We start from the raw sequence: 26,917 nt of genomic DNA, 5'->3' as shown, positions 1-26,917 counted from the left end.
TTTTGGCTGCGAGGTGGTGATCAGCCCTTGATACGCAATCGTTGGTTACCATAAATAGTAAGTACGATGGTGGGTGAACGTGGGGGCCGATCCCGAAAACATGGAATGAGGTCATAGTCAACCGGGGGTTCCCAGGAGACCACGGCCGTGTTGTGGAGGCAGCCTGCAGGGACCTCACAAAGGCGGCGGAAGGCTGATGTCGATCGTTGGGGGCGACGTATAAAACGCCTGGTCAGTCCGTAAACTCCAAGACGGCAAGAATTAATCTCTCATGACGATTCCCACCATTCTCTCATGCCTTACACGCAGTTTCACGTCAGCACCGAGAAGCTGGGACACCACTACCCGGTAGTCTGCTCGGATAATGCGGGCGGAAAACACCGTTTCTACATAGAAAATGCCCCAGCAGCCTCAAAAAAGCCAGATCTGACCTTCTGCGAGGGAGGCAACAACAGCGGTCGGGTCGTCGGCCTTGCCAGGTTTCCCCGCTTCTCGTCGAACTGTGAAGTCCTGATAGTAAACGATGAATGTCCGAAGAATGAAGACTGGAAAACAGTGTCAAAGAGGGGCTTTGTGACGATGCAGTACAGCTTCCACACCCCCGTTTCTGGAGAGATGCGAAGCCTTGTTTGGAAGAAGACACGATCGATGGGTGGGGGGAGCAGTCCATACCCAAATATGAAGCTCGTCGATGAACAAAGCGGGGATGTTCTTGGGGTTTTCTCGACCGATCATTCGTCGCTGGTTGCGGGTGATCTCGATATGCGTGTGAATTATGGCGAATCGTTTGATCGATGGGCTTTTGTTACTGGTGTTGCTGTGCGAGAGGCGCAAAGGCGGAAGAATAATAGTTCTGTCAGGGCTCTTGATAATAGGGCTACTGCCGGTGCTGCCATTGGAGGTATGGGAGCAGGTGGAGGTGCCTAGTCGCAGCGTGATCTCGCTTATATTTGTCATTTAAGAGCCAACCTAACCCAAATTCAGTTGACATTCGTCGAGTCGATGGGGAGATGCATAGCTTGGTGCGTCTTAGTAGATATCTCGCGGTAAGTGTGGCAGTGTCGGTTGTAATTGTTGGAAGCGCCAGATCGACGATTGTTCTAGTAGAGGGGAGTTGAGATAAGAGGAATTCACATTACTTTTTCTTGGCGGGACTCTACAAGTGTTCTTGAGCCTTGGTGTTTGCTTGAATCCCCAAAATATATACAGTTTCGTTGTCAAACCACATTATGCCCACTTGACTCATTTATTGGGGTTGAGGGGAAGATCCAAGAAAGAAACTGAGATCATCCACATAAATTTATCTGTCAATGAAGGACACACTGAATTATTCTGTCATTCTGTACTCGATCGCATTGCTACGCTTTATACGTAGTTCGGCTTCGTGGGAGAGCCGCGCCAAGACCCGTCGGAACGGAGAAACCAGTCCCGACTGCACACGTATATTTTCTTTCCGCTTCTCTCAAGCTCTTCCGCTTCTTCTCTTCTTCCCTCACTTTCCCGTGCTTTGCAGCTTCCGGGTACAATGAGATGCTCTGAGATTTACTAACCACCCAGCCTCTTTTTCATTCCTCTCTCAATCTGCCGAGATGGAAACATTCTGGGCGGCACCTCCGGTGTCTCGGTATGTGGTCTCTTGCGATACGCTCAATTCCGCAGCGACTAACGTGTTTTCTTCCAGGACAATCACGGCCCTGACATTCATTCAATCCACTGCGTTATATGGCGGCGTACTAAGTGGCTATTGGGTGATCTGGGTGCCTCGTTTGATCTTCCAAGTACCTCCCCAGATTTGGCGGTTGGCTTTACCATTCTTCATAACCGGCCCGAAACTCTCGTTCATCTTTGATCTATACCACAGTATGGGACTTCGGTGCCGCATTGGTGTCTATTGACCCAAGTGCTAACCTTGCCGGCAGTGTACACCTACGGTAGTGCCCTGGAGACCAGCTCGGTTCGATTCTCCCGGCCAGGAGATTTCGTTACTTACCTGGTTTTTGTAGCCCTTGTGATCATGGTAAGTGGCTCGCTTGATCTGAGATATCTCTCTCGGTAGAGTCGTTTTTTCTTTTTATTTTCTTGCCTTGCGTTTTTCAATCATACCACCTCGCATATCTGCCCGCCCAGCCATATTCTAGCTGAAGCGGTTCCTGGAAGTGAGGAAGATTACCCCTGCATCCCGTGCAGTACCGCATTCGCAAAATCCAAAATGGTGCTGCATGCGGTGTGGGATTGGTGGGATTACCTCTGAGATAGCCGTCGTGATCCTATAAGTTCACGCCGGTGGTTAAGGTGCCCTACATTCTACATACTCTTCTATCTATTTATTCATTCCCAATACCATTCAATTCCTTTTCTATCTCCTGCTGCGGTAGCCACTCTCACATCTATAAACAACATGCTAACTTTTCCCAAAGCTCACAGCAGGCTACATTCTGGGTGGCGTGGTTTTCACTTCCGGTAAGCTTGACTTGACACCGCTAGTTTTACCTCCACTTGATGTTAAGATTGTGCATTCTAGCATTGATCCTGGCCATGGTCTACACCTACGCACAGGATAACCGCGGCCGCAAAGTCTACTTCTTCTTCGTCCAGATGCCCGTGCAATATCTGCCTTATGCAATGCTTTTTATCACCTTGCTCCAGCAGGGATGGCCATCTGCGTTGAGTGAAAGTATGGGTATTGTGGCCGCTCATGCCTACGACTTCGTCACTCACATCTATCCAACCTACGGGGGTGGTCGAAACTGGCTCGTCACCCCGGGCTTTGTGCACCGATTCTTCAGTAATACCTCCTCGCGTTCATATGGTACCGCCTCCCGCCAGCCCGAGCCGCGGTCAACCGGGCCTTCGACATCCAGGGGCTGGACCTCGTCATTCCAGAACCCCTGGAGCAACCGTGGCGCTGGACGGAGACTCGGTGGGAACTAATGTACATGCCATGAATTATTTTGTGGCTTTTGAAATGGTGGTCACTCGTATGAATCTTCATTATGGCGTTTTACATAAATGCCTTTGCCTATGCAATACTGCTAGTATGGGGTGAACTACTACTCCGCACATCATGTAAAATACATGGCTTAGAATAGCCTATCGTGAACCACTACTAAAGAAATAGGTCGAAGAAGACCATTCATATCAATCTTGATAATTCTTGTCTACACACGAATAAGTTAAAAATTCTATACGGTGCAGACCCGAACTCGTAAAATGTACATTGGATGCCACTCACGTGATCATCGACGGGAGCTAACCCGATCGGGCGCTGGAGCTGCCGCACTCGCAAAATTTCCTTCGAACAAATTTTTGGTCTGCATCGACAACCAACACCAACGATGGCCGCCGTCAACAACCAGGAGATGGACTATGCCATCAAGCCCGAGGCGGTCACCCCGACCGTCTCCACGGAAGACTGGCCTCTTCTGCTGAAGAACTACGAGAAGTGTACGTTTTTTGTCTTCGATTCGCGATCTTCTCATCCTTCGAAGGCCCATGGACTGACATGACTTCTCCGCGCAGTGCTCGTCCGCACCGGCCACTTCACTCCGATCCCTGCGGGTTCTTCGCCTCTGAAACGTGACCTCAAGTCCTACATCAGCTCCGGTGTTATTAACCTGGACAAGCCCTCCAACCCGTCCAGCCACGAGGTTGTGGCTTGGATGAAGCGGATCCTCAGGTAATACTGACCCTCCCCCTCCCCCTGAGTCCTATTCTCGCACACTCAAGTCTCAAGTCAATTGGAATCGGAAGTCGCTAACTCTTTTGCTCACAGATCCGAAAAGACTGGTCACTCCGGAACCCTTGATCCCAAGGTCACTGGCTGTCTGATTGTCTGCATTGACCGTGCCACCCGTCTGGTCAAGTCTCAGCAGGGTGCCGGTAAGGAGTACGTTTGTGTTATCCGCCTTCACGACAAGATCCCTGGTGGCGAGGCCCAGTTCGCTCGCGCCCTGGAGACCCTCACTGGTGCTCTCTTCCAGCGCCCTCCCCTGATCTCCGCCGTCAAGCGTCAGCTCCGTATCCGTACCATCCACGAGAGCAAGCTCTACGAGTTTGACAATGACCGCCACCTCGGTGTATTCTGGGTCAGCTGTGAGGCTGGTACCTACATTCGTACTCTCTGTGTTCACCTGGGTCTACTCCTGGGTGTTGGTGCTCACATGCAGGAGCTGCGCCGTGTTCGTTCCGGAGCCATGAACGAGGAGAGCGGCATGGTCACCCTCCACGATGTTATGGATGCCCAGTGGGTGTACGACAACACTCGCGACGAGTCTTACCTGCGCAAGGTCATCCGTCCCCTTGAGAGCCTGCTCACTACCTACAAGCGTGTCGTTGTTAAGGACAGTGCCGTCAACGCCATTACCTACGGTGCTAAGCTGATGATTCCTGGTCTTCTCCGCTACGGTTCGTTATCTTCCCTGTTTCAATTTACCGAATGATTTATTGACATCGTCTTACAGAGGCCGGTATTGAGGTTGGCGAGGAGGTTGTCATGATGACCACCAAGGGTGAGGCCATTGCCATTGGTATCGCCCAGATGTCCACCGTCGAGCTCACCACCTGCGACCACGGTGTCGTCGCCAAGGTCAAGCGTTGCATCATGGAACGCGACCTCTACCCCCGCCGCTGGGGCCTGGGCCCCGTCGCTCTTGAGAAGAAGAAGCTCAAGTCCGCCGGCAAGCTTGACAAGTTCGGCCGCACCAACGAGGCCACCCCCGCCAAGTGGAAGTCTGAGTACAAGGACTACGACGCCGTCGAGGAGGAGGAAGACAAGTCCGCTGCTGTTCCCGAGGCTACCCCCGCCCAGAAGGAGGAGGAGCCTGTCAAGGCCGAGGAGGCCGACGAGGGCGACAAGAAGAAGCGCAAGCACGACGATGAGACTGCCGAAGAGCGTGCCGAGCGCAAGAAGAAGAAGAAGGAAAAGAAGGAGAAGAAGGAGCGCCGGAAGTCCAAGCAGGCTGAGGAGAGTGATGACAGCGACTAGAGGCGCCCAGGAAGACCACTCGTGGTCCATTTCCTGTACCATATTTTCTGAATTTGTTTTCTCAAGGAGTCAAAGGGTCAAAAGGGATTCTGCCGGTTTTGAAGATTTTTCTTAGTTGCTTGAATCGACATGTTTATAACATGATGAAGCTTTTCAATCAATCATGGTCTATTCATAACAATTGCTCATATTAGTCGAATTATCAGTAAACCGTGCCGGGCTTGAAGACTGGTGTATATAACTGACTTGTCGAAAAGTAAGTCTGGACAAACGAGATCCACCAACTTCTTGCGCAAAGACATTGCATTTTCAGTGCAATGCCATTTCCTAGAGTGACAAGCAGATATTATTCTGATGTGACCTCTCTTTGCTTCGCGGACACAAGCCGTTGGCACAATCACATCTATAAAAATCCACAGTAGATCGTACAACGCTTGTTGAAAGACCTTTAAGGCCACATTTTTCACCTGGGTCTGTAGATTTATGAGGCGAACAATTATCAAGAGAACAGCAGAATATATGATATTCTGTTTCAAATACCATTGCCTATTCAAAGTCAGCGCTTGAGACAATGATGTTCTCGTACAGATGTTCTGGGTTTACATGACCCAGTAGCTAGTACTTAGGACAAGGTGGGCAGATACCAAATAAAAACAAAGATATACTTCCATGTGGCATTATATTAAAATCTAATAAATCTGGCAACCATATTTCTTATCATGCTTGACCAAAGAACGGGCGTTGCATCGACGATCTCGTGACGTGGGAGGAATCTCATTTTGGAAGTGCTGCCTTAAGGCGCCAACAGATTTGCATGCACTTGAGCCGTTCTCCACTCTCCGCATTTCCCCTCTGTCATCACCATCACTTCTCCTCACAGCACGGCACCACGCGACAACATCCACGAGCATCGCTCGTCCATACCCAATATGGCTGCCGAGCTAACATCAACCAACCTAAACCCTGAAAGCCACATCATCCTCGTATGACAGCCCCAGACAAACCACCAGAAACGGGAAAGCTGACCCGCCGCCCACGGGGCAAACAGGACCAACCGCTTCTTCGCGTTCCAAATGAACTTGCTCGACGAAACCTCAAAGCTACTCAACGACTTGTCGAACGGGAGAAAGATTATCTCTTACCTGCCCTCAAAGATGCGACCAACGCCGCCATTGCTAAGACCAAGACACCCGACCAGACCTTAGCTGACCTCGATGCCATGATCGCGCGCATGAAGGGATTCAAACAGAAGATGGAAAATCTGAAGGAAGAAGAAACGAAAATACAGACACAGACGCGCAAGCGCATCGAGCACCTCGAGGCCTTGAACCATATTCCGAGCCTGGCCGACGTCAAGTACGAGCAGTGGTCGCGTGTGCGCCTGGATCGCTTGCTGGTGGACCATATGCTGCGTTCGGGATTTGTGGAGAGCGCGGAAGCGCTGGCAAAGGAGAATGGAATCGAGGATCTCGTTGATCTCGATGTTTTCAAACAATGCCAGCGAATCTTTGAATCTCTTCGGAAAGGCGAGACGAAGAGTGCTCTGCAGTGGTGTGCCGAAAACAAGGCAGCGCTAAAGAAAAGCGAGGTACGTTAGGAACGCAGCTTCACTGATTTCTGGCGCGCGTATTATCTGGATGGTTCTGACATAATGGCCCAATATCGGCCTGGACAGCTGAACCTGGAGTTTGAATTGCGACTGCAGCAGTACATCGAGCTTGTTCGATCACCGGATCCGGAGAAGAAGATTGAAGCGATTGCTTACGCCAGAAAATGGCTCGTCTCTACCCAGAGTGAACAAAACAAGGACATTCTGCGAGCTGCTGGAATGCTTGTTCTGACCCAGGACACAAAGGTGGAGCCTTACAAGGTATGTCTTCCATTCTAGAAGCCAAGCGATATTGGTACTAACGGTTTCTAGACACTCTTTTCGGACGAGCGCTGGGAATTCTTGGCTCATCTCTTCCTCAAGACGCATCATGATCTGCTTTCCCTGCCCGTTGAACCGCTCTTGAACATTGCCCTGTCCGCTGGACTGTCAGCCTTGAAGACACCCTTGTGCCATTCCGCCTACGCCTCCTCAAGCACGAACTCTGCTTCTACCGCGACTTCTGTGTGCCCGATTTGCTCGACCGAGCTGAATGAGCTCGCGCGTGACCTGCCGTACGCGCACCACTCGAAGAGTTATGTTGCAGGTGATGCGATTGTGCTTCCGAATGGCCGAGTTTACAGCAAGGCCAAATTGATGGACATCAGCCGACAGGCCGGGCTTGCTGAGAATGGCAAGGTGAAGGATCCGACTACGGGAGAGATTTTCGACGAGGACGAGATGAAGAAGGTTTACATCATGTGAAGGGCCAGTCGCGGGATCACTGCAACGAATGTAATGTGTGCCATTACTTCGTATCAACTCGAATTATGCAAACAAACAGTTACCACATGTGATGTGCTATCTGTTCTTTTTCCAACGCGCACGAGATGGAGGTGGACATCATGCAAATGGCTTTTCGCGGGATCACTGCAGCGAAAAACATGTCATTACCTTCATATCAACTCGTTAGGATAGGAAAGTAGCCAGTCATTACATCCGATCTGCAATCTATTTTATCGTAGATCTGTATACAAGTAAATAACCACACTATTCACTATCACTCGACTCATCCCTCGCCCTCTTCTTCCTCTTCGGCTTGGGAATCTCCTTCTTAACCTCAAAAACATACATCCTTGCATCCCGATCCTCCCCCCTCCACCCACCCCTCCCCCCATCCTTCCCTTCAACCTCACCCAGCGTCCTCGCATGCGAATACCCCTCATATGAAGCCCACGGAAACCGAAAAGAAGTAACAACCTGCAATCCCGCATGACGAGCCAAATCCTTTATATTCCAAAGGGTATATGGCTCGCCCTCGAATAGCGAGACAAGAATCTGCCCCGGTCCTTCACGGGTTGATTTGCCAGTTGTCTGTGCATCCCCATCCTCGTCCTCAACCTCATCAGACTCGGATAAATCCTCATCATAGTCCCACTCCTCATCCTCATTAATCTTCTCCGGCGCCGCAGAGAGGAGAGGGAGACAACTCTTAAAGAACGAAACAAGCAATTCCTGATTCGCCCTCACCTGCCGATTAACATCCGTCGAAAGACCGCCCACATGCGGGAAATTGAAGCAGATCACATCCCACGGTCCACTAGGCGGTTTCGGCTTGGTTTCTTCCCCTTTCCCTGACCCCTGCTGCTGCTGCTGATGGAGCTTCCAGGCGGGGATTTTGCGTTCGCGACGTGTGAAGCCTTGTCTAATCTCTTTGCCTCCGCCGCCTTGGGCGCCGAGTTTGCGGGCGTCTATGGAGAAGAGGACCCTTGGAGCGGATTGCGCCTTTGGTGCTGATTCTTTGGAGTCTTCCTCTTCCTCGTCTTGATTTTCGTCCTCGTTTTCTGCTGCAGAGGACTTGGACTTTGATGAGGTGATATCCTGGATATTCTGCTCTGCTTGCGGATACTTTTCGTACAGCGTTTCCTTGGAGTCGTAGCAAGTAGCGCAAATTTTCCGGCATTTGTACTGTGTCGCTAGCGAGCGAGCAAAGGAGAAATCACCTATCGAAAAATCAGCCACACACTCCTATCAGATCAACGCCAAAGAAAAAGAACGAAAACAGCTTACCCTCCCCAATCAACAAAATCCGATCTCCCCTCAAGAAAGGCACAATAGGCCTCTGATTCTGCTGCAGCGGCTGCAATTTCTGCGGTCCATTGCCTGCATTTGCATTCTTTCCAGCTTTCTGCTGGCCCTGGCCTTGCCCCTGTCCTTGAGGCTTCGGCCCGGGACGGTTCGAGCGCGGAGGCTGACCTTTTTGCTTCTTGCGGGGCATTATCTCCGATCACTTATTTTTTGGAAGCGCAGGTGAGGATTGAATTATGTATTCGTTGGTGTTGGGTGGTAGATTAATCGCTGGTGGATATGAGGTGAGGTTGAAAATGTCGGCCAATCAAAGTTCCGGCGGCGGTCTGGTCTGTCCTTCTGCGACCATTTTTCAAGTAGGGATTGATCACGTTGGGAATATTGCTGGATAATATGAAGAGAGATTCATATCTCTAGGATACTAACAGAACTCTCATTTGATGATACATCAGTCTATATAAAAGACAGACGAAAGAGAAAAAAACATCAGATGAAGCACGTTCTATTGCTCAACATAGCTATATACATCGAACCAAGAGAATTGAAACTAGGCTATGCCCCAGAACAAGAAGAGGGGTAGAAAAAACAAGAATTATTAAATCGTACTGCAAACCAATATGGCAAGCCCTTTTCCCAAGTGAAGGAAGACAAGAAAGTAGAAGCCACCAACACCGATAAAAACAAGTGGGCAAAAGGAACAAGGGATACAGGATCGAATCGCACGCCGAAAAGGGCTGCAATGAAAACGTGAGTCATACACATGCAAAATACCTACCGAATTGCATCCAGGAATAACAAGCGATGCGTGATGCTTTTGATTTCAAAACGAATATCAAATGCGAAGAAGTCATTCAGTCTTTTGGGGAATTAAGAGCGCAGGGAGTCACGCATGCTCTGGCTGCTGGCGCTGACGAGCGGGTTGGAGGTGGGGAGGACGCCGGTCCGGGGCGCGGCGTTTTGCTTGATCTTGGCCACGGCGTAGACGAGGCCGGACACGAAACCGACCACGATGGCGGAGACGGAGGGGAAGGTGACGGGGGCGTCGAAGAAGACGAGGCCGGAAACAGCGATGGGGAGTTTGTTCAGGGCGCCGACCATGGAGTAGGTGGTGGAGGAGGTGACACGCACGCACCAGGCGGAGGTGTAGGAGATGAAGACGGAAGAGAGACCGGAGAGGATCATGGCGACCGCGATACCGTTGCGGTTAGCCTCGGGGAAGTTGCGAGCCAGGTTGGCAGAGGACCAGTCCTCGACGAGGAGGGTGAGGACGATGAGAACGGGGATGGAGAGAAGGTTGTTGTAGAACATCGCTGTCATGGTGTTAAAGAGGTTATTGCGGCTAGACCAGCCGGAGACGGGTTTGTAAAACGTACTATCAAAGTCCTTGAAGTTGGTCAACTTGATGCGCTTGCGCATGCCCAGGACGTAGGAAGAAGTGCAGAGGCAGTTGATCAGCATCCAGACGTAGCCGGCGTTGAGCGTCGAGACCTTGCTGGAGGTGTCGCCGCTGCTCTCGACGGCGTGCTTGATATCTGCCCAGGCGGCAATGAGGGAGCTGAAAACCATCAGGCCGAAGGAGAACAGGGTAAGACCGGTCACGGAGCCACCGAACCAGAGGACCTCGCCGTAGGCGATCAGGATGATGGTCAGGTTCTTGAAAATCGTGTAGACGGGGATAGAGAGGAACTGCAGGGCCTTGGAGCCGGTGTAAATCATGCCGATCAGGAGAAGAGTGATAGGAAACCCTGGTCAGAGCGGTGTCTGTCAGCGATTGCCTCTTGAAAATAAAGTCGCGGATGTCTCGAAATGCTTACACTTTCTAGCCTCGTCGGCGCTGAAGTCACGGTAGGTGATCAGACCCATGGACTTGCAAGTCTGGATAGCAGCAATGCACACAAGAGACTAGACGCAGCATTAGCATGACTTATTCATCAATAAATCTTCTATGATGTATATTCCCAACATACCTGAACCATGAGGAGCAAGAAGTTCAAATTGAAGTCCAAGCCGGACAGAACATACTTGTTCATGACCGTCATCATAATGGAAGAACCACAGTAGGCCAGAACAGGCAGGGCAGGGTGTCCAGCAACCGGCGCCGGAGGCGCAGCGCGAGGTTGTGGTGGCGGCGCGGCCTCGAATTCCTTGTTGCCCTGGTCCAGTTTGTCCATTTGGACGGTGTAGTCGTCCGACTTCTTATCGTCGGCCATGACGGAGGCGAGAGGGTGTACAGGACGAAATATAAAGAGCAGAAACGGAGTAACGAGGATCGACGAGTGAACCTGGGGAGTGCCGAACTGGACAGGCTGGAAGTGGCCGGGGGAGCGAAGACGCGCAGGAGAAACTGAGAACTTTTGGATGAGTCAGCAACACAGGGGGCTGAGTAAGCTGCCCTATAAATAATTAACTGAACGCCCTAATTAAACGTGCAGCGAGGAGATAGCGATTGGCAAGTAAAAGATACCAGAGATAATAAGGAGGCCTCTAAATCGGCACGTATTAACCCGTTCACCATGTAGGGCTGTCTATCGCAATTTCTGGCCTGGCCAAGTGGATACCTGAAGACAGTACGGAGTATACACGAGGCGCCGCAGCCCACCGAGCCCTCCTCCACCTCCCCTCCACCCCTCATCTGAGACCCAAAAAAACCTCCCTCACGCGGCAGGAGCACTAATTGAGCAAATCCAAGCTCAGATATCCTTCGTGGCCAACCACGACTATAACCTCCGCAAAATAACAGGAGGGTACCAAACCTAACCGCCCACAATGACCGAATCGGACGACGAGCTCTTCGCCTCCCTCGAAAACGAAGAAGCAGACACAAGCTACCGCGACCACCGCATCCAACAACTAAACGCGGAATTCGCCTCCTCAAAAACCAACCGCTCAACAAAAACAAACAACACCAACTCCACCAGCACAACCACCTACCCATCCCTCTCAGGCGACCAATCCGTGCTAGACTTCACAACACGCAGCACCCGATGCATCGTACACTTTGCGCACAGCGACTTCGCCCGCTGCGACGTGATGGACGCGCGACTTTCCGAACTCGCGACCCGTCACTTCGAGGTCTCGTTTGCGCGGGTGGATGTGCAGAGCACACCGTTTCTGGTCGAGAAGCTGGGGATCCGCGTGCTGCCTTGCGTGATTGGGTTTAAGGATGGAGTTGGGATGGCGCGGGTGGTTGGATTTGAAGGGTTGGGTGCTGGTGGCTCGGATGGAGGAGAGAACTTTAGCGTCAAGGTTCTTGAGAAGAGGTTGCTTGGGAAGGGGTGCTGCTGCAGGCGAAGTTCTCGGAGGATGATCATGATGACTCGGAGGGGAGTGAGGATGAGGATGATAACGAGTTTAGGAGGGGCCCGAAGGTTCGGAAGGCGAAGACGCTGAGGAGTGGGAAGATTAGGAATGATGACGACGATGATGATTGGGATTAGATTTGGTTTTGAGAGTTGGGTTTGGGTTGGGTTATGATGTGATGATATACCACTGGTTGAGGGAAGAGAAGCATATTTGTATCCTTTACTGGTCTTCATTTTGATTGTACATGATACCAAACTGATCTGATATACGGATCTCGAAGACACATACAAGTAGACAGATAATCACCCAAACCAGAATGAATTGTAGAGCCAAAAAACTAAACTGCATCATCATAAAATTACAGACAAATAATGGAGACCGTGTGCGAACCAGAACAGGCAGAACACAAAGAAAAGCTCCCTAGAGTTACAACAAATGCCACGAAACCATGACAACAGAACCAAGGCCAAAAGGAACAAGAAGAATTCTATACACGGAAGCAGAAGCAAAAGCAAAGCAGAGCAGTTGTCACATAGATCCGAATTCGTCATCGACGCCTGAGTGCCCTAGAGGATGCAAGGGAAAAGAAGAATAAAAAAATGAGAAAGAGAGAGAAGAAGCAGATTTGAAATCCAGTTCGAGGGAAACGTTAGATGGCCACGTTCTTCATTTCCCCGAGGACCTCCGAGTCAATCACATTCGAGGATCCGGATGCTGCCTCTTCACCTTCCTTCTTTTCTGCCTTGTCCGCATCAGGATTCTGCTCCGCCTTACTGGGGAACCCCTCATTCTCCTTGTTGGAGATTTGCGGAGTCGAAACCTCCATTAGATCCTCTGTCTGCTGCTCCTCCTTGCCATGTTCACTGGGATCTTCCGAGATAGTTGGTCCAGCGGTGTTGATAGGGCTAGAGGTTTCCTCTGTCACGCGGGCAAGAGGGCTGGATACACCGAAGGGAGTCTTGGGGCTCTGGGCGGGACCGCGGTTGGGGAAGCGGTGCGGCGAACGACCACGTTCCTCGGCGCGAGTTGGGCTTCCGTATGGCGAGTCCTTGGAGTTGGATCCCTTGCCAGATGCATTCACGCCCAGACCGTTGGGACCACGACGGCGGGGAGGGCGACGGCCGTACTTCTGGTCAGTCCTCCACCGCAGAATCTCCAGGTATGGAGGCTCGACATTTTGCGACTTGAACTCCTTCAACTTCAGCTCGTTCGTCTCCTCGTCCACCATGGTTTTGCCGCTGCACAGATCGTCGGCAAAGGTAGCGAGGAAAGCAGCCCAAGAACGGGCAACCACATATTTGCAGTCGTAGTCGCGACCGAAGATAATGACTTGTCCCCATTTGCCGGCGGGACCGGGTGCCAGATCAATGGCAAGGTGGTTGCCACCCCAGTCGCGGGCCAAGGGAATCCAGGCGGGATGGGCATAGGCCTTTTGCACGGCGCCGGGCGGCTGTGAGTCCTGGCGATCGAGAAGATCATTCCGCCACATGCCCGGAGTTTGCTGGGCAGGAGCGGTCGATGAACTGGCGGCGGATGAGGACACAGGGGGCTGGTTGACCATGGCGGAACTGAGGAACTCCTCGTTGACGGTCTTCCAATTCTTTCGCTCTTGCACAATTTCCTCGCAGTCCAGCAGCATGGAGCTGAACAGGAGACCGGTGGGCAACCCAGGCCGCTCCTGACCATCGTGGAGCATCAGGGACTCGCGCACTTCCAGGGGGAGACTGCAGTCGAGTTCATGTTCTAATTCGTTAATGTCGTTCTGGGTGCACCCCTCGCCGAGCTGATCCAGCAATTCCTCGTAGTTGTGCTCGAGCCAGCGCTCAATCTTCCGCCAGGAGTGAGCGACGGGTGGAGGCGGCGGCGCGCCATCGTGGAAACTCTGCATCTGAATCTCGCCGGCGCCGTCGGGCTGGTCGTTGGATCTCCGTTTTTGCGATGCCAATGATCGCATGCCGGGCGAGTAAGGGCGGGTCGGGGACCCCATGTCGGTCGGGGAGCCATTCAGCTCGGTTGATTGTGCGCCAGAGAAGCCCTTGACGGGTTCATCGTCGTAGGGGTTGGAGAGATCGGGGCGGGACTCGATCGCGCTGGTGGCAATGGATGTGAGAGGTTCATGGCGGCTTTGACTGAGGGGGACGTGACGACCGGTGCGGTAGGGAGAATCGTGGGAGGCATGACGGTCATACGAGGTCATGGTATGCCAAAAGGAACGCCATGCCGAGCCGAAACTGGGAGAACAGGGTGAGTCAGAGGAAACCGGGGGAGTTAGAGAGCGAGGGCTGGCAGCTGGGCCTGCAGGCGTTGGCCGACGGCGAGCGAGCGACTGGGGAGAGAGTGGGACAGGGAGGAGAGGGCAGAATAGGAAGAACGTACGCATTCGCCATGGTGACAGTAGTTGATGAAGCAGAAACACTCAGGCTACCATGACCAAAAGCCGGGACGATATGCAGGGAGAGATGACAGTGTAGGAGTGGAGATGGAAGGAGCCGAAAAATATGAAGGTTGTACTTCCCCGTGATTTCGACCGCCCCTGGCTGCATCCAGCTCGGGCATGCAGATCATGACGGCGCCGCATACCTTCGATCGAATTCGATAGCATCATGACGCAGGCACTGCTGAGCTGGCAGCGTCGCGATGCTTGCCAGTGTCTTCAGAGCCTCCAGTGGCAATTGTTACGTTGGTGATTACAACGCCGGATTCAGGCCGACATATACAAACTACTCTACGAGGAACCATGCCAGGACACAAGCCCCAGACTCCAGACACCAAGAGCCCATCCGCCGAGACAGGCTCGCACAGATATTCTCAGCCACGCCGTGGCGTACAGGCATCACTGTCCAATTAAGCTTCATCAAGACCGAGACAGATCGACGAGACGATCTCCAGCAGTGTAGGAGGGCAGTTCAATGTGGGCAGGAAACAGCCGAGAAATCGAACGCAGAACATCAACCACCAGAATAATAGGGGAGAGCAACCAGTGAACAAATGCATTTTACCTAGGTAACATGTAATCAAAGTAGGGCAGACAACGCAAAAACCAACAGAGCAGAACAGGGAATGCCAACGACCCGTTCTCGACTTGAAGATAAAATTAGCCCAAGTGGAGCAGCGCAGTGGCGTCGCAACCAAATTAAGGGGTGACGTGCTGGGAGTTACGCGGACAGCGTCACTACGCATACTGTACATACCAAAATATGATATCCATATGTCCTAAGTGTAGAAAATAATAGCGAGGATTCATCTACAATTAACATCGATTAGAGTGATCGAAGGCTCAATGGACCCTTCTTGTGTAATTAAGATCGACAACGCCTACCACGTCCCGGGCATGGCCACGCCCCGGCGTGGCTAGCACGGTGGCTAGTACCTCGCCGAGGTGCCAATGCCAGGCACGCCGCGAGGGCCGGTAATAGGTTCCTGGGCCGGTGTGGCTTTTAGTGTAACTTTCAACGGCCAGCCCCATCGTGGTGAGCCCCGTGTGGTTAGACTGGGGAGCTAGAACGGGCTAACTGGCGATGCGAAATTACGGTAGGGGAGAGGGAGGGCAATTGGAGGATAGCTTGGCATAGTGAGGCTACTATAATTGTAGTACCTAGGGTAACTCATGCCCGCCGCCGATATGGATAAAGAGCGTCCCAGTTGGAATATCCGGACAAAATACAACGCACCTCAAGATAAGGGAACATGAAGCAAAGAATGCAGATTCAAACGAATGACAAAACACAAAGCACAAAAGTAATCAAACAAGAAAAAAAGCAAAAGAATGTATCGACCGACCAGATCAACCAGACAAGCACTTGGAAAGATGCAAAATCCAATCCAATGAATCCCGACTCCAAACGATGCGAAGCTCTAGACCACACGGTGGCAGATAAACCCATCAAGCGATCGGATCGCAATCGCAATCCCGATCAAGAGCATCATAAACATAACGGATTGGAAACAAAAACTCGGAATGAAACCCGGGTATCTCAAAACACCAAACCAAGTACCAGTACCATCGTAAACAAGAAAGCAGCGAAGCTCCAAAGGAGGGGCAGAACGACACCAGACCCAGTCCAGCGTGTTCGACCCGACCAGCTCGTGAGTTGAAACGTGAGACGATCATGATAACGACATGGAATAGAAGGGGAGGTAGACACAAGGAATACGGCAAATACAGCGTAGAAGATAAGGCGTGAAGATTGTTGTAGATCTTACCTCAAATCAAGAAAGGAAACGACCCTGATGGCCAAATCATCACTGCCCAGGTGCAGGGCAGTGAAGAAAAATCAAAAAAGCAAAAACAAAAGGCAATGCGGCTCATTGCTCCAAGGTGGCAAATGAGCATGGAATGCCCAAAAGACCGTGAAATCCAAAATCCAAGAACTAGGAACCAGTAGCTCACCAAGAGTAGTTCAACAAATCAGAATGTAACTCCAATCCATCCCTACCACACCGGGCAAACACAAAAGTCAACCAATCCAATCAAGCAGCAAACGGACTCTGCATACCCGGCAAGCTGGTTCCACCGATCTTCAACACCCGGCGCAGATCGTCCTCCATTTGCTTGGTCTCAACAACCTTGGAAGGCGAAGGCGAATGCGTAGGCATGGAGAAAGCAGTATGAGTGTATTGCGGCTGAGGCGAGATGTATCCGTTCTGCATCTGGTCCGACGTGGGAGGTGGCGTATTGTAGTACTGACTGTAGCCAGGAGCCGGAGCCGGCGAAGCGCCAGCCGAGTGGTGTGGGACCTCACGGCGCAAAGGCGAGTTCATGCTGCGGAAGTTCAAGTTCTGCGAGTTGTTCGTGTAGCCGTACGGGTGGTTGACGTTGTTACCGGAGTAATTGTTTCCAGCGTAGCTGTTGCCGGCAGAAGTAGGCATAGCCGACATGGGCGGGGGATGAGAGGGACCGTGAGCAGAGGGTGGACCGGAGTTGGCCCGCATCGGAGTCGCGTAGTGGGGGATATTCCCGTTGATGGGAGGAGCATACGGTCCGTACTGGTTCCCATGAGGGGGAGAGATTGAGGACGGTGGCTTCTGCGGACGCGGGTTCAAGAGAAGGTGCTTCAGTTCGGCAGTCTTGAGACGGCGTTGCTCTTCAGTTTCGTGAAGAGAAGGCTGCGACTGGGACTGCAAAGGCTGCTGAGGAGAACCGTGCGTACGCAAGGCATTCATGCGGTCCTGGTAGGAGGTTGCAAAAGAGGGGCCGATCTGTGCACGCTCGGGAGTCTCCATTTCGAATGCGAACATGCCGCCGCCCGGGGTGTTGTTCGAATGCATAGCCTTGGAGTCGGTTTGCGGGGAACGAATACGAGATGCAGGCTCAGGACTACCCATCGGATTGGACTCCGGACCGCGCGCCCGTTTAGCAGCTTCGAACAGGAAATCAATAGGCGAAGGCTTGTGCTCGACCGCCGGCTGCGACTGAGACTGCGGCTGGGGTTGAGGCTGGGCCTGAGGACGAGCTGCGCGCGGCTTCGAGGGAGTCATGTCAAGGCCGGTCTCATTGTCTGCAGTATCGCTGTCGGTTTCAAGATGAGTTGGGAGATCCGATTCGGGATACGACTTGGAGAAGAAGCTTGGCATTGGCAGGGCCGACGGGGCAGGCGAAGCATGGAAGGTTGGACCAGCGTAGGCAGGGTCTTTTGCAGGCGTGTTGTTGGGCTGAGACTTCTGTCGTTGGTGTCCATTTCCACCGTTGGGAGCAGCGGGCGATGCACGATAACCGTTGGCCGGCTTCTTGCCTGAGCGTGGCGGCTTCTTCTTGTTCACGGACGAGTCGGTCGCGACACCCGGGCTCATGTTGCGGGGCGGGGAGGAGGGTGGCGTGCTCAACATGGCGACTTTCTGAAGCTTTGGAGTAGAGTTGTTGTTGTTGTTATTCTTCTTGGAGCGTCTGTTGTTGTTGTTGTTCTGGTTGTTGCCGTTGCGTGCGCCCTTGGGCGTGGGAGGATGAGAAGATTGGGTCGACATGGCGACGGTGGCTTAAAAAATAGACAGCCGTTGAGAACAGGTGGAAGGAAAAAGGAAGAAAGCAAGCGCTAAGCTGAAGGTAGAGGTGTTTGAGAAGATTGAGGGAACCAGTCCAAGATCACTGCTCAGCAGCTGTTGGCAATATTAAGATATTGAGAACGCCGGAAGCAGAGACGAGAACGGGTATGCGCGAAGTGGAGAGCTGCGAAACGAACGCACAACAAAATGCGTAAGGGGAGAAGTTATGAGGAGTCGCGTGCCATGGCTACAAACGCCAGCCAAAGAGGAGGAAAGGTGAAGGGTGAAGGTGAATGGGAGTGTCGAGTGGTGAGCGAGGGAGAGTCATAGGAAGGTGACGGAAGGGCTGGCGGGGAGAAATGACTAAGGACGCCGCCACCAGCAAACAACCAGTGGGGGTCAGAGCTTCTGGTGAGGCTCCGAGACGACAGGCACCACTCTCAGTTCGATTCACACCTCGACCTTTTCTCAGCTCCAGACATCGGTCTCGTGCCCGTCGCCAAGGTTCCTCCGCACTTCTCGACCTTTCCTCACTTCCCCCAAAGGTCCCCTCCAACCTTCGTCACCACACCTTTGGCCAAACACATCCACCTCCAAATACACAACACACCACCGACATCATGGCCGATGTCGAGATGAAGGATTCTTCGGCCAGTTCCTCCAAGGGCAAGGCCGCTGCCAAGAGCTCTGACAATGATGGAAAGAAAAAGTTTGAGGTGAAGAAGGTACACGCGACCGGAGCTCTAGCTTGATCGAGCAATGCTAATCGTTATTCTCAGTGGAACGCCGTTGCCCTCTGGGCCTGGGACATCGTAGTTGACAACTGCGCTATCTGCCGTAACCACATCATGGATCTGTGTACGTGGGCGGCGCCCCCCCCCCCCCCGGCCCAAATGGTTTTATTGAGGTAGCTAACCCGGATTCACATAACAGGCATCGAATGTCAGGCTAACCAGGGCTCCTCCACCACCGAGGAGTGCACCGTTGCCTGGGGTATCTGCAATGTAAGTAAAGAACATCCCAAGCTTATTTGCTGGACGAAGGCTCTCCGAAAAAACGCGATTGGCTCACCAATACAGCACGCATTCCACTTCCACTGCATCTCACGATGGTTGAAGACCCGCCAAGTCTGCCCCCTCGATAACCGCGATTGGGAGTTCCAAAAATACGGACGTTAAGAAGTGTTGACGCTGGTTTATCGAGGAAACGGGAAGATACATGGCAGTGCATTTGGAAGTTACAGTGCGAATGGAAAGAGAAAGGAGCCGCGATTCGACATAAGCATTGGTTACGTGACAAGGATTTACTTCGCTTTTTTATGGTTTTGGCGTTCGGAGACCTATAGCAATTGAAATGCAGCCCCTGCATGGCTCATGCTCAATTCCATTCGTAGCAGTGATACTTGAATATGATTGTAGATAGATGCTCGTTCCTTTCCTTCCAACTGTCCCTTTCGTAGTGTCCAATTCAATCCACCTTCACACCATCAACAAGAACTGACGGCCCCGCCTTCCGCGAAGGCAACCACATCTCCGGGTTCATGTTATAGAAAGGCCACGGAGGGATAACCACGAGACCTGTGAAGAGTGTTCCGCCGAGACCGACCCAAAGCGTAAGGTGGATGTCTTTGTAGAGGTATCCGATGACGAAGCTGATGGCCTAGTCGTAGAGAAGCATGAATTAGCAAAACAAGAAGAGGAAGAAGGAAGAGCTCAGTTGTGCTACTCACTCCGAATATAATCAGTAGCGCTGTGCTGAGGAGCTCAGCGAGGCGCTGGCCGTGGAAGTCCTGCGGTTGGTTAGCGAGGACTCGTAGAGGAGGACAGGATGTTTAGCGCGGGCAAAGGACGTACAATCTGGCCTTCAAAGGCATCTTGGAGAGGAGCCAGGATGTCGTCCATTGTTTTGATGTTATGTGGTGGTGTTGCGCAGATCGCAGCTCAAGCTCAATGGCGGATGGCTTATCGCTATGTTGTCATCTAATCTGCCCACCGCCTCCGACTGCCTTAAAACATCGGCCCTCTTTTTCTACTTCGAGTTCGTGTGGGAATTACATTCTTGAAATGAGCAGAAATAATACTCAAGGAAAATATGAGTTGGACGGAAAAAATGGGAGACTCGGAAAATTCTATGAATGCAATGCTGGGAACTGTGATATGCGTAAATACTCGTGATTCATCTATGTATGTCTATTCTATATGCCAATGCCAGTGCCGCCCATGGAGCCCTGCTCCAATGAACCGACCAGGGTAGAATCCATGCATCAACCACTGTCCGGTCCATGTGCGCCACCTGCTGCATCAAGAAAGCCTCCCGTGTCTCAGGCGCATGCACCCTGCAATGCGCTCGTAGGAGAAAAGAAAAAGCAGCGGTGAGGATCTTACTTCCGCACTGGCCGAGAAAACGAGGGAGTCAACCCTGTTTTTTCGATTCGCAGAGCAGAGCGCGAACAGAGTCTCTCCATTCAGGCTGGAAGCGGTTGGTGCGCTTAAGAGTTCGCGCGTCATGGTTGACCCGACTCCAAACTCACATCCAAGCATGGCGAGTTTGAAGCTGGCGCATGACGTACTGAACAGGAAAGGCCGATTTAGTTAGGGCTGACTGTCGTACCCGCCTGCGCGGGCTCCAGTAACTTCCATTGGCAGCTGATATTATCAGCGGCGAACCGTGCGATGATGCGGTCTGCGATCTCGGTGAAGCGGTCCGTTGCCAGAGCCAGAATGGTTGGTCCGGCGCCAGACAGACAGATGCCCAGAAGACCGGGCTGGGTGGCCGGAGTCATGGACTGAAGGATATCCGGCAGACCGGGAATGAGACCTTTACGGTATGGTTGGTGGACTTTATCCTGCATGGCCAAGAAGATCATTTCAGGGTCCGGCGGAGAAGTCCCCAATGCCGCGGGGAGCAGGGCCGCGCGTTGGAGGTTGAAGACCTGAGATGTATCAGAAACGAAAAGTCCAACGAAAAGTCCCTCGGAAGACGACGATGAGTCAAGGGGGACATACCACATCGGCTCGGGTGTACGTTTGAGGCAGGACGTTGCGGGCGTCGGCGGTGGGCACAACAAAGTCCGGGATGATGGCAATGGCCTTGATCTCAGGGGCCCAATCAAACTTTCTATAATGACCAATTCCCAGAGGGGGCTCTGGCGGCTTCATGCCGGTATCGACGCCACCCGCGGGAGCGGGCAAGACCTCACTGAGAGGGATCTCTTTCCGGGCAACATCCTCGGGCTTCAGCTCGTTGAGATAGGTACCCACAAATCCGCCGAATAGCGAGGCGGCCACGTTATCCGGGTGCCGTTCTGCAGATAGACACATTAGATTCATGCATGAATAAGTTACAGCCAAAAAAAAGGAAGAAATGCGCGGGCTCTGAAAAAAGATTGGACCCCGCGGAGGGGCACGCGGGAGACGGAGGGGCATTGGCCTTTCTCAATTGACCGGGAATTGTTAACTTTGCGTACCAATCATCAAGCAGTAGTCCAGCAGACGCTCCTTGGTCAAGCCTAGCTTGCCAACTTCATTGCCCAGCATGACACCGGCGACGACCGCAGTGCCCGACGATCCCAAGCCGCGACTCAGCGGAATGGGGTTGACAATGTGGACCTTGGTCTCAACGGGGAAGGCGCGCTGGTTGTGGCATCGCAGGACATAGAGGGCGACACGGGTGATCAGATTAACTTCGGGGTCGAGGGGGATCTTCTCGACGCTGTTGCTCTGGTCGTCGTAGGTGATCGCGCAGTTCAAGGGCAGTTCGGAGGTCGACTTGCTCGTATCGACGGAGACGTGCAGCTCGAGGTGGAGGGAGAGGGCCAGGCCGATGACATCGAAGCCGGGGCCGATGTTGGCGGATGAGCAAGGGACTCGAATGACGAAGAACATGGCGACAGGTCGAGCTCAATCGTGCTGAACTGCAGAGCGCAAGAGCACAAATGAATGTACAGCGGGTGACTAATGCGGAAATCTACTCTGCCCGCCTTCGCTGCCTTCCGCCTTCCGACACCGGGGAATCCGCATCTTTGTGCATTTGAGTCAGAGTGGAGCAGATCGGCCACTCAAGACGCAGGCATTCGAGTTAGCCGGGCTGGTCTGGTTGGTCTGCGCGAGGCCGATTGGGTTCAAGCTCTCGATCGCACATGCATGTCAAACCACCAGAAGAAATGGAGGTCACCGGATGTTGACGAGGGACCTGGCCTGCCCTCCTAGGCCTAGCACGGACAGCCCGCTCGACTAATGTGTGGTGAGTAGACTAGGATGTGCCAATGAGACTCGGCAACGAATGCCTCATGGCTGTCTTTGCGTTTGTGCCTAAACTATCGCTGAAAGAGGTCAAACCCAGCGGCGCCGCTGTCAAAGGCTGAGACCCGCCGACAAAATTTTCACGCTTAATGTACGGATACTACTTTGATATCAAGGCCCTCGTCGGCAAGGTTGGGGAATATCGAGTCATTATCCTTTTTTAAGAAATTAGACATACGCTGTGAGTTTTTGGCACCATCATAAATACACTTTTTTAAACCGATTTCCCTGCTCGTCGCGATATCCACCGGCGTTTTCACCTCCGGGTGGATCAGCGTGTAGTGCGAAAAAGAGCGGGACGCAAGCATCTCTGCTAGCGCAACTTGCATCTCGCCACAACCTCAGCAGCCCACCACTTTTCACTCCTCTCTCTTCCACTTTTGATTCTCTGACATCAACCCCCCTACGTCGAAATTCCGTTGATTTTTGACTGTGTACCCCTATTCCATCCGGTATCTCGCAGATCGCAGATTCTGCGAGGCCTCTCGACCAGCTCGCCCAACTCAGCAGCCCTGGAGCAGCCGCGCTCCTTTTCGTCACATCTATTCAAGTTGGCGGGACTTCGCTACTCCCAGTCCTCCCTTTTCAACCCTCTTGCAGGCCCCAAGTTCCGGGTCTTCTGCGGGGGCGACACCAGACCCCCCTAACTGGGCTTACTCCCACTCCTACAACTGTGGCAGCCAGACGTACGTCGGTAACGTCAGACCCTCGCGAAGGGTCTGGCTTATGGATGGAGGGCCGTCGACCATAATCCGATCCCTCTACTCCGGCTTGCGTCTGCAGATGTCGTGCTGCCCGTAAACGCATTCACCTTGACTCCCACTTTTCCACGGGGAATTTTTCCTCGCTTCCACCCGCCCAAAAAAACCATACTCACCAGCCCATTCTGGCGCTGCCAATCGGCTTGATCGATCCTAAACAAGAAAAACAAAGAATTCAATACCATACAAAATGTCCGACACGCTGCGTTCCGAGAAGGAGCTGTGCCTCACCCGGTACAGCACCCCGGTGCCGGAATTGGACGACCACCGTCACCAAATGAACACCCCGCCGCGCATCGAGCGTGAAGCCCCGACAGAGGAACCGCTCAGTCGACAGGAAACTGCACACCAAGGACCAAAAGGAGAGATACTGGGTCGACCGGATCTACTCCAGGCACAAGATGCGTTGCGGGATGCGGGTCCTGTCTTCCGAGACTTTGAACAAGCGCTGGTCGACGACGATAGATCGATCAATGAAATGAATGGAATGGGTCGTCGCTTCTCAGTTGACCCCAATGCCAATTTCCACACTCCTCGTCGCATCAGCTGCACCCAGCAGGATCTCGCCAATGTTTCCCGCTCGTCCTCAGTATCTGCCCGCTCCTCGTCCCCTCCGAATTCCGTCGAGGCTTTTGCCGATCCGCGCCGTCGTGAGCGTGCCAATACCCTCGATAGCCATGGTCCTCCCGATCTCGAGGCCATGCTCCAGCGCACTGTCTCGGGAGGTACTGTGCCTCGCCGTCCGACGTTTAGCAATGCCAGCGCAATTCGCCCGCAACTCGGTGATGTCCCACTCGATTCATCAGAGGAGGCTGCCGTACACACTTATGACGAGCCGGGTCGGATCCCTGTCATCGACTACGAGGAGCTGGAGGAGTTTGTGGCTCTTAACCAGCAAAGCAAGGCCGCCGCCGGCAACCGTCGCAAACACAGCCTGAGCTCGCAAAGCAAGAAACCCCGAATCTTCTATGATCTGCGGGGTGGCAAGGGTGCTGAGGTAGGGGAGCTCAAAAAATCTGACTCGAGCGACTCATCGGATACCAGCGATGTGACCGAGGACCCGCTGAAGCGCGTGGGCACGATCATGGATGAGAAGGAGCTCGTAGAGACTCTTCCCAATATTAACGAGCCCACTCGCTTTGGCTTCTTCTCTTCCGAGTCTCAGAGCACTGTGCACGCTGCCGAACTGGGAGATCTGGTGCTTCCAGGTGACAGCTTCCGGGACCTGTTCCAGCTTGGTCCCGATGGCGGAGTATGGTGGTTGGATGTGGTCAACCCGACTGAAGAGGAATTGGGCGCTATCTCCCGGGCTTTCTCGATTCACCCTTTGACGACCGAGGATATTTTGACTCAGGAAGCCCGTGAGAAAGTTGAGCTCTTCAAGCAGTACTACTTTGTCTGTTTCCGTACCTTCTATCAGGTGGACAAGACTAGCGAGGAGTTTTTGGACCCCGTCAACTTCTATATGGTGGTTTTTCGGGACGGAGTTTTGACGTTCTCTTTCGTGGAGAATCCTCATGCTTCGAACGTCCGCAAGCGTATTGGAAAACTGCGCGACTATGTCTCGCTTTCAAGCGACTGGATCTGTTACGCGATGATGTAAGTTCTCCTACTTGACATAATATCCCAGGAAATTTTCTAACAATGAAAAAGTGACGACATCGTCGACAGCTTCGGCCCCGTCATCCGCGACGTCGAGCTTGAATCCGAAGCAATCGAAGACCACGTCTTCATCGCCCGAGTCGACGATTTCGAATCTTTCCTCCCGCGAATCGGCGGCCTCCGAAAGAAGGTCATGTCCCTCATGCGTCTCCTGGGCGGTAAAGCAGACGTTATTCGAGGTTTCTCGAAACGCTGCAACGAGCAATACTCCGTAACCCCCCGCGGCGACATCGGACTCTACCTGGGTGATATCCAAGATCACGTCGTGACCATGATGTCTAACCTGTCGCATTTCGAAAAGATGTTGTCCCGCTCGCACACGAACTACCTCGCTCAGCTGAACGTGACGAACTTGGTCCTTGGCAATCACGTCAACAAGGTCCTGAGCAAGGTTACGCTCATCGCGACGATTCTCGTGCCTATGAACTTGATTTGTGGTCTTTTCGGAATGAACATTGAAGTCCCCGGGCAGCATGTTGAAGGCTTGCACTGGTTCTTTGGAGTTCTGGGTGTGATGGGAGCCATTGTTGTGTTGAGTATTGCTCTCGCGAGATGGCAGAAGTTGGTTTGATTCTGTCATCAGATGTTGGAAGCGGAAAGTTGCTATGAGATATTTGCTATCTTTGATTTTTGTCGCTTTGATACTCCTATCTTGGCTGAGTTCTTGTTGTAGTTTTGGATTTATCTTCTATCTTGTGACTTATTTACTACTTGTGTTGATACGTCTCGTCTTTAGGTGAGGTCTTATGAGCGTTGCTTGAGTACAGTATTGGATATCCCGAATATATTATCCATTCTATTTCGCGGGCTTAATGATAAAGTAGTGTAGATTCTCCCAAACCCCCGAGCTGTTCTCAGTAAAACCCCAAACTGTCCCTCATATCCGTAAAACCACACGCTATAGCTGACGCGCCCTTGAATCCAGATTCTTCGGAGTACACTTTCTTGTATTCAAGAAGCCTTTCTACAGGAGAAAAGCAGGACATCTCTTTGCCATCGACGAGAATGCACAACTTCCCAATGCATGTATAGAACAATGTTTCGAAGGAGCGTTCACGATAAGCCCCAATTGCTACTTGACGCATCTTATCGTCCAGAAGGCCATCGAATTTCTTTGCCAGATTTCCAGGGTCGCCACAAGCGTATTCGCTTTCCGGAAGACGTGAAGCTCAGTAAGATTCTTGGCCGGGGTTCTCCAATCCCGGCCAGGCGATTACGCCAGAGGGCCAAAGGGATAAACAGCCTGTTTCACTTGTGCTTTGTCTGGAACCTGTCCCTTGTAGACGGGGCCAAAGAGAAAAATTCGCTATAGAACCAAGAGGAATTGGTTTAGCTCTCAGTAACCATAATCATCAAATCAGCGTCGGACATGATCTCTGACCTCGCGGCAGATTTCCACGGTCAGGGATTCGATTCCATTTGTTGATGGGATGAAATTCCAGGTTGGACAAGGTTCTTAAGTGCATGCGGCCACAATGTCCCATGCGTTTTAGAACGTATATTATCACATCTGGGATTTACCAGCATGTCAAGAGGAGTCGAGTCATGTAGTCTTGGGGCGCTTTTCGTAATAGATTTGGTTAATACCGTGAATGTTTTTTTTTCCGGGTAGATTGTCGCTGAACTTGACTCTTCTAGGCTTGCACGGCTTGGGCGTTGGGCCAATGCAACTGAGGAAAATGTATCCGACGATGATCTCGAGGATCTCTGGGGAGAGGGTAGTAAATGAAGCCACGTTCACGGTTGAGTGGGAAGTTAGAAGTGATACTGTGTTTGTGTATGTGTTGCTGGAAAGCGAAGTTCTTGAAGGTGACAGATACAGCTTATATATTATTTCCGAATCCATATCAGCCTCAATCCCAATTAAAGAGACTCGAAAGATGTGGACGTGGATGGTGGGAAACAAAACAACGTATTTTCAGAGGATCGGGAGCACTTCTTTGAATTAGCTAAGAGGTGCCCTCACCAGCAGCCTCGGGAAAAAGCCCTAGTTCCGAGTATTTTAAGTCTCAAAATCCGGACACCATTGCTCGATTGTATGACTACCTAGATGCGTTTTCACCTGGTTCCCAAGTGAAAAGACCACCGCCTATCCTGAAGTTTCGCCACAACATCTAAACCCAGCCTCCAACTCACCATTGACAAGGATCTGGATACTTCCAATGCTTACGAGAATGCCTATTTTCCGACTCTCCACTTGTTCGTTGACGGGATCTAGTAGCAATCAATTTCCCGAGCGAAAGCTTTTGCC

At 52.2% G+C, this 26,917-nt stretch overlaps 13 protein-coding genes across 13 annotated transcripts; 7 read left to right on the top strand and 6 right to left on the bottom strand.

The window, feature by feature from the left end:
* Positions 1–294: 294 nt before the first annotated feature.
* On the top strand, positions 295–927 carry N7532_007428 (uncharacterized protein; the record flags this gene model as incomplete). Its single annotated transcript, XM_056619921.1, has 1 exon — positions 295–927. One exon carries the CDS (start codon positions 295–297, stop codon positions 925–927), a length of 633 nt encoding a protein of 210 aa, XP_056473287.1.
* Positions 928–1,589: 662 nt separating this feature from the next.
* N7532_007427 (uncharacterized protein) lies at positions 1,590–2,931 on the top strand (the record flags this gene model as incomplete). Its single annotated transcript, XM_056619920.1, has 5 exons — positions 1,590–1,624; positions 1,682–1,860; positions 1,920–2,017; positions 2,418–2,460; positions 2,522–2,931. The coding sequence occupies 5 exons, from the start codon at positions 1,590–1,592 to the stop codon at positions 2,929–2,931; spliced, it is 765 nt and encodes a 254-aa protein (XP_056473286.1).
* A 404-nt stretch (positions 2,932–3,335) lies between these two features.
* Positions 3,336–4,984, top strand: cbf5 (pseudouridine synthase CBF5; the record flags this gene model as incomplete). The annotated part of the gene is made up of 4 exons (XM_056619919.1): positions 3,336–3,444; positions 3,520–3,676; positions 3,773–4,404; positions 4,461–4,984. The coding sequence occupies 4 exons, from the start codon at positions 3,336–3,338 to the stop codon at positions 4,982–4,984; spliced, it is 1,422 nt and encodes a 473-aa protein (XP_056473285.1).
* Positions 4,985–5,969: 985 nt separating this feature from the next.
* N7532_007425 (FYV10 family protein) lies at positions 5,970–7,337 on the top strand (the record flags this gene model as incomplete). Its single annotated transcript, XM_056619918.1, has 3 exons — positions 5,970–6,572; positions 6,660–6,854; positions 6,906–7,337. 3 exons carry the CDS (start codon positions 5,970–5,972, stop codon positions 7,335–7,337), a joined length of 1,230 nt encoding a protein of 409 aa, XP_056473284.1.
* A 285-nt stretch (positions 7,338–7,622) lies between these two features.
* Positions 7,623–8,850, bottom strand: N7532_007424 (25S rRNA (uracil2634-N3)-methyltransferase; the record flags this gene model as incomplete). Its single annotated transcript, XM_056619917.1, has 2 exons — positions 7,623–8,575; positions 8,643–8,850. 2 exons carry the CDS (start codon positions 8,848–8,850, stop codon positions 7,623–7,625), a joined length of 1,161 nt encoding a protein of 386 aa, XP_056473283.1.
* Positions 8,851–9,527: 677 nt separating this feature from the next.
* Positions 9,528–10,870, bottom strand: gmtA (GDP-mannose transporter; the record flags this gene model as incomplete). The annotated part of the gene is made up of 3 exons (XM_056619916.1): positions 9,528–10,405; positions 10,475–10,562; positions 10,628–10,870. The coding sequence occupies 3 exons, from the start codon at positions 10,868–10,870 to the stop codon at positions 9,528–9,530; spliced, it is 1,209 nt and encodes a 402-aa protein (XP_056473282.1).
* Positions 10,871–11,426: 556 nt separating this feature from the next.
* N7532_007422 (uncharacterized protein) lies at positions 11,427–12,097 on the top strand (the record flags this gene model as incomplete). Its single annotated transcript, XM_056619915.1, has 2 exons — positions 11,427–11,920; positions 12,067–12,097. 2 exons carry the CDS (start codon positions 11,427–11,429, stop codon positions 12,095–12,097), a joined length of 525 nt encoding a protein of 174 aa, XP_056473281.1.
* A 515-nt stretch (positions 12,098–12,612) lies between these two features.
* Positions 12,613–14,160, bottom strand: N7532_007421 (SMI1/KNR4 family protein; the record flags this gene model as incomplete). The annotated part of the gene is made up of 1 exon (XM_056619914.1): positions 12,613–14,160. The coding sequence occupies one exon, from the start codon at positions 14,158–14,160 to the stop codon at positions 12,613–12,615; it is 1,548 nt and encodes a 515-aa protein (XP_056473280.1).
* A 2,273-nt stretch (positions 14,161–16,433) lies between these two features.
* N7532_007420 (proline-rich nuclear receptor coactivator motif-containing protein) lies at positions 16,434–17,924 on the bottom strand (the record flags this gene model as incomplete). The annotated part of the gene is made up of 1 exon (XM_056619913.1): positions 16,434–17,924. The coding sequence occupies one exon, from the start codon at positions 17,922–17,924 to the stop codon at positions 16,434–16,436; it is 1,491 nt and encodes a 496-aa protein (XP_056473279.1).
* A 225-nt stretch (positions 17,925–18,149) lies between these two features.
* On the top strand, positions 18,150–19,120 carry N7532_007419 (SCF ubiquitin ligase complex subunit HRT1; the record flags this gene model as incomplete). Its single annotated transcript, XM_056619912.1, has 5 exons — positions 18,150–18,251; positions 18,374–18,667; positions 18,722–18,800; positions 18,876–18,946; positions 19,022–19,120. 5 exons carry the CDS (start codon positions 18,150–18,152, stop codon positions 19,118–19,120), a joined length of 645 nt encoding a protein of 214 aa, XP_056473278.1.
* Positions 19,121–19,409: 289 nt separating this feature from the next.
* N7532_007418 (signal peptidase complex subunit 1) lies at positions 19,410–19,843 on the bottom strand (the record flags this gene model as incomplete). Its single annotated transcript, XM_056619911.1, has 3 exons — positions 19,410–19,601; positions 19,672–19,731; positions 19,796–19,843. 3 exons carry the CDS (start codon positions 19,841–19,843, stop codon positions 19,410–19,412), a joined length of 300 nt encoding a protein of 99 aa, XP_056473277.1.
* Positions 19,844–20,529: 686 nt separating this feature from the next.
* On the bottom strand, positions 20,530–21,826 carry N7532_007417 (homoserine kinase; the record flags this gene model as incomplete). The annotated part of the gene is made up of 3 exons (XM_056619910.1): positions 20,530–20,874; positions 20,948–21,246; positions 21,409–21,826. The coding sequence occupies 3 exons, from the start codon at positions 21,824–21,826 to the stop codon at positions 20,530–20,532; spliced, it is 1,062 nt and encodes a 353-aa protein (XP_056473276.1).
* A 1,368-nt stretch (positions 21,827–23,194) lies between these two features.
* N7532_007416 (magnesium transporter CorA family protein) lies at positions 23,195–25,237 on the top strand (the record flags this gene model as incomplete). The annotated part of the gene is made up of 2 exons (XM_056619909.1): positions 23,195–24,603; positions 24,658–25,237. The coding sequence occupies 2 exons, from the start codon at positions 23,195–23,197 to the stop codon at positions 25,235–25,237; spliced, it is 1,989 nt and encodes a 662-aa protein (XP_056473275.1).
* Positions 25,238–26,917: the final 1,680 nt, after the last annotated feature.

Source organism: Penicillium argentinense, assembly GCF_028826775.1.
Source record: "Penicillium argentinense strain IBT 30761 chromosome Unknown utg000006l_segment0_segment0, whole genome shotgun sequence".
Lineage (NCBI taxonomy): Eukaryota > Fungi > Ascomycota > Eurotiomycetes > Eurotiales > Aspergillaceae > Penicillium > Penicillium argentinense.
Note: the sequence above shows the minus strand (reverse complement) of the source record. Positions and strands in the feature narration are given on the sequence as shown.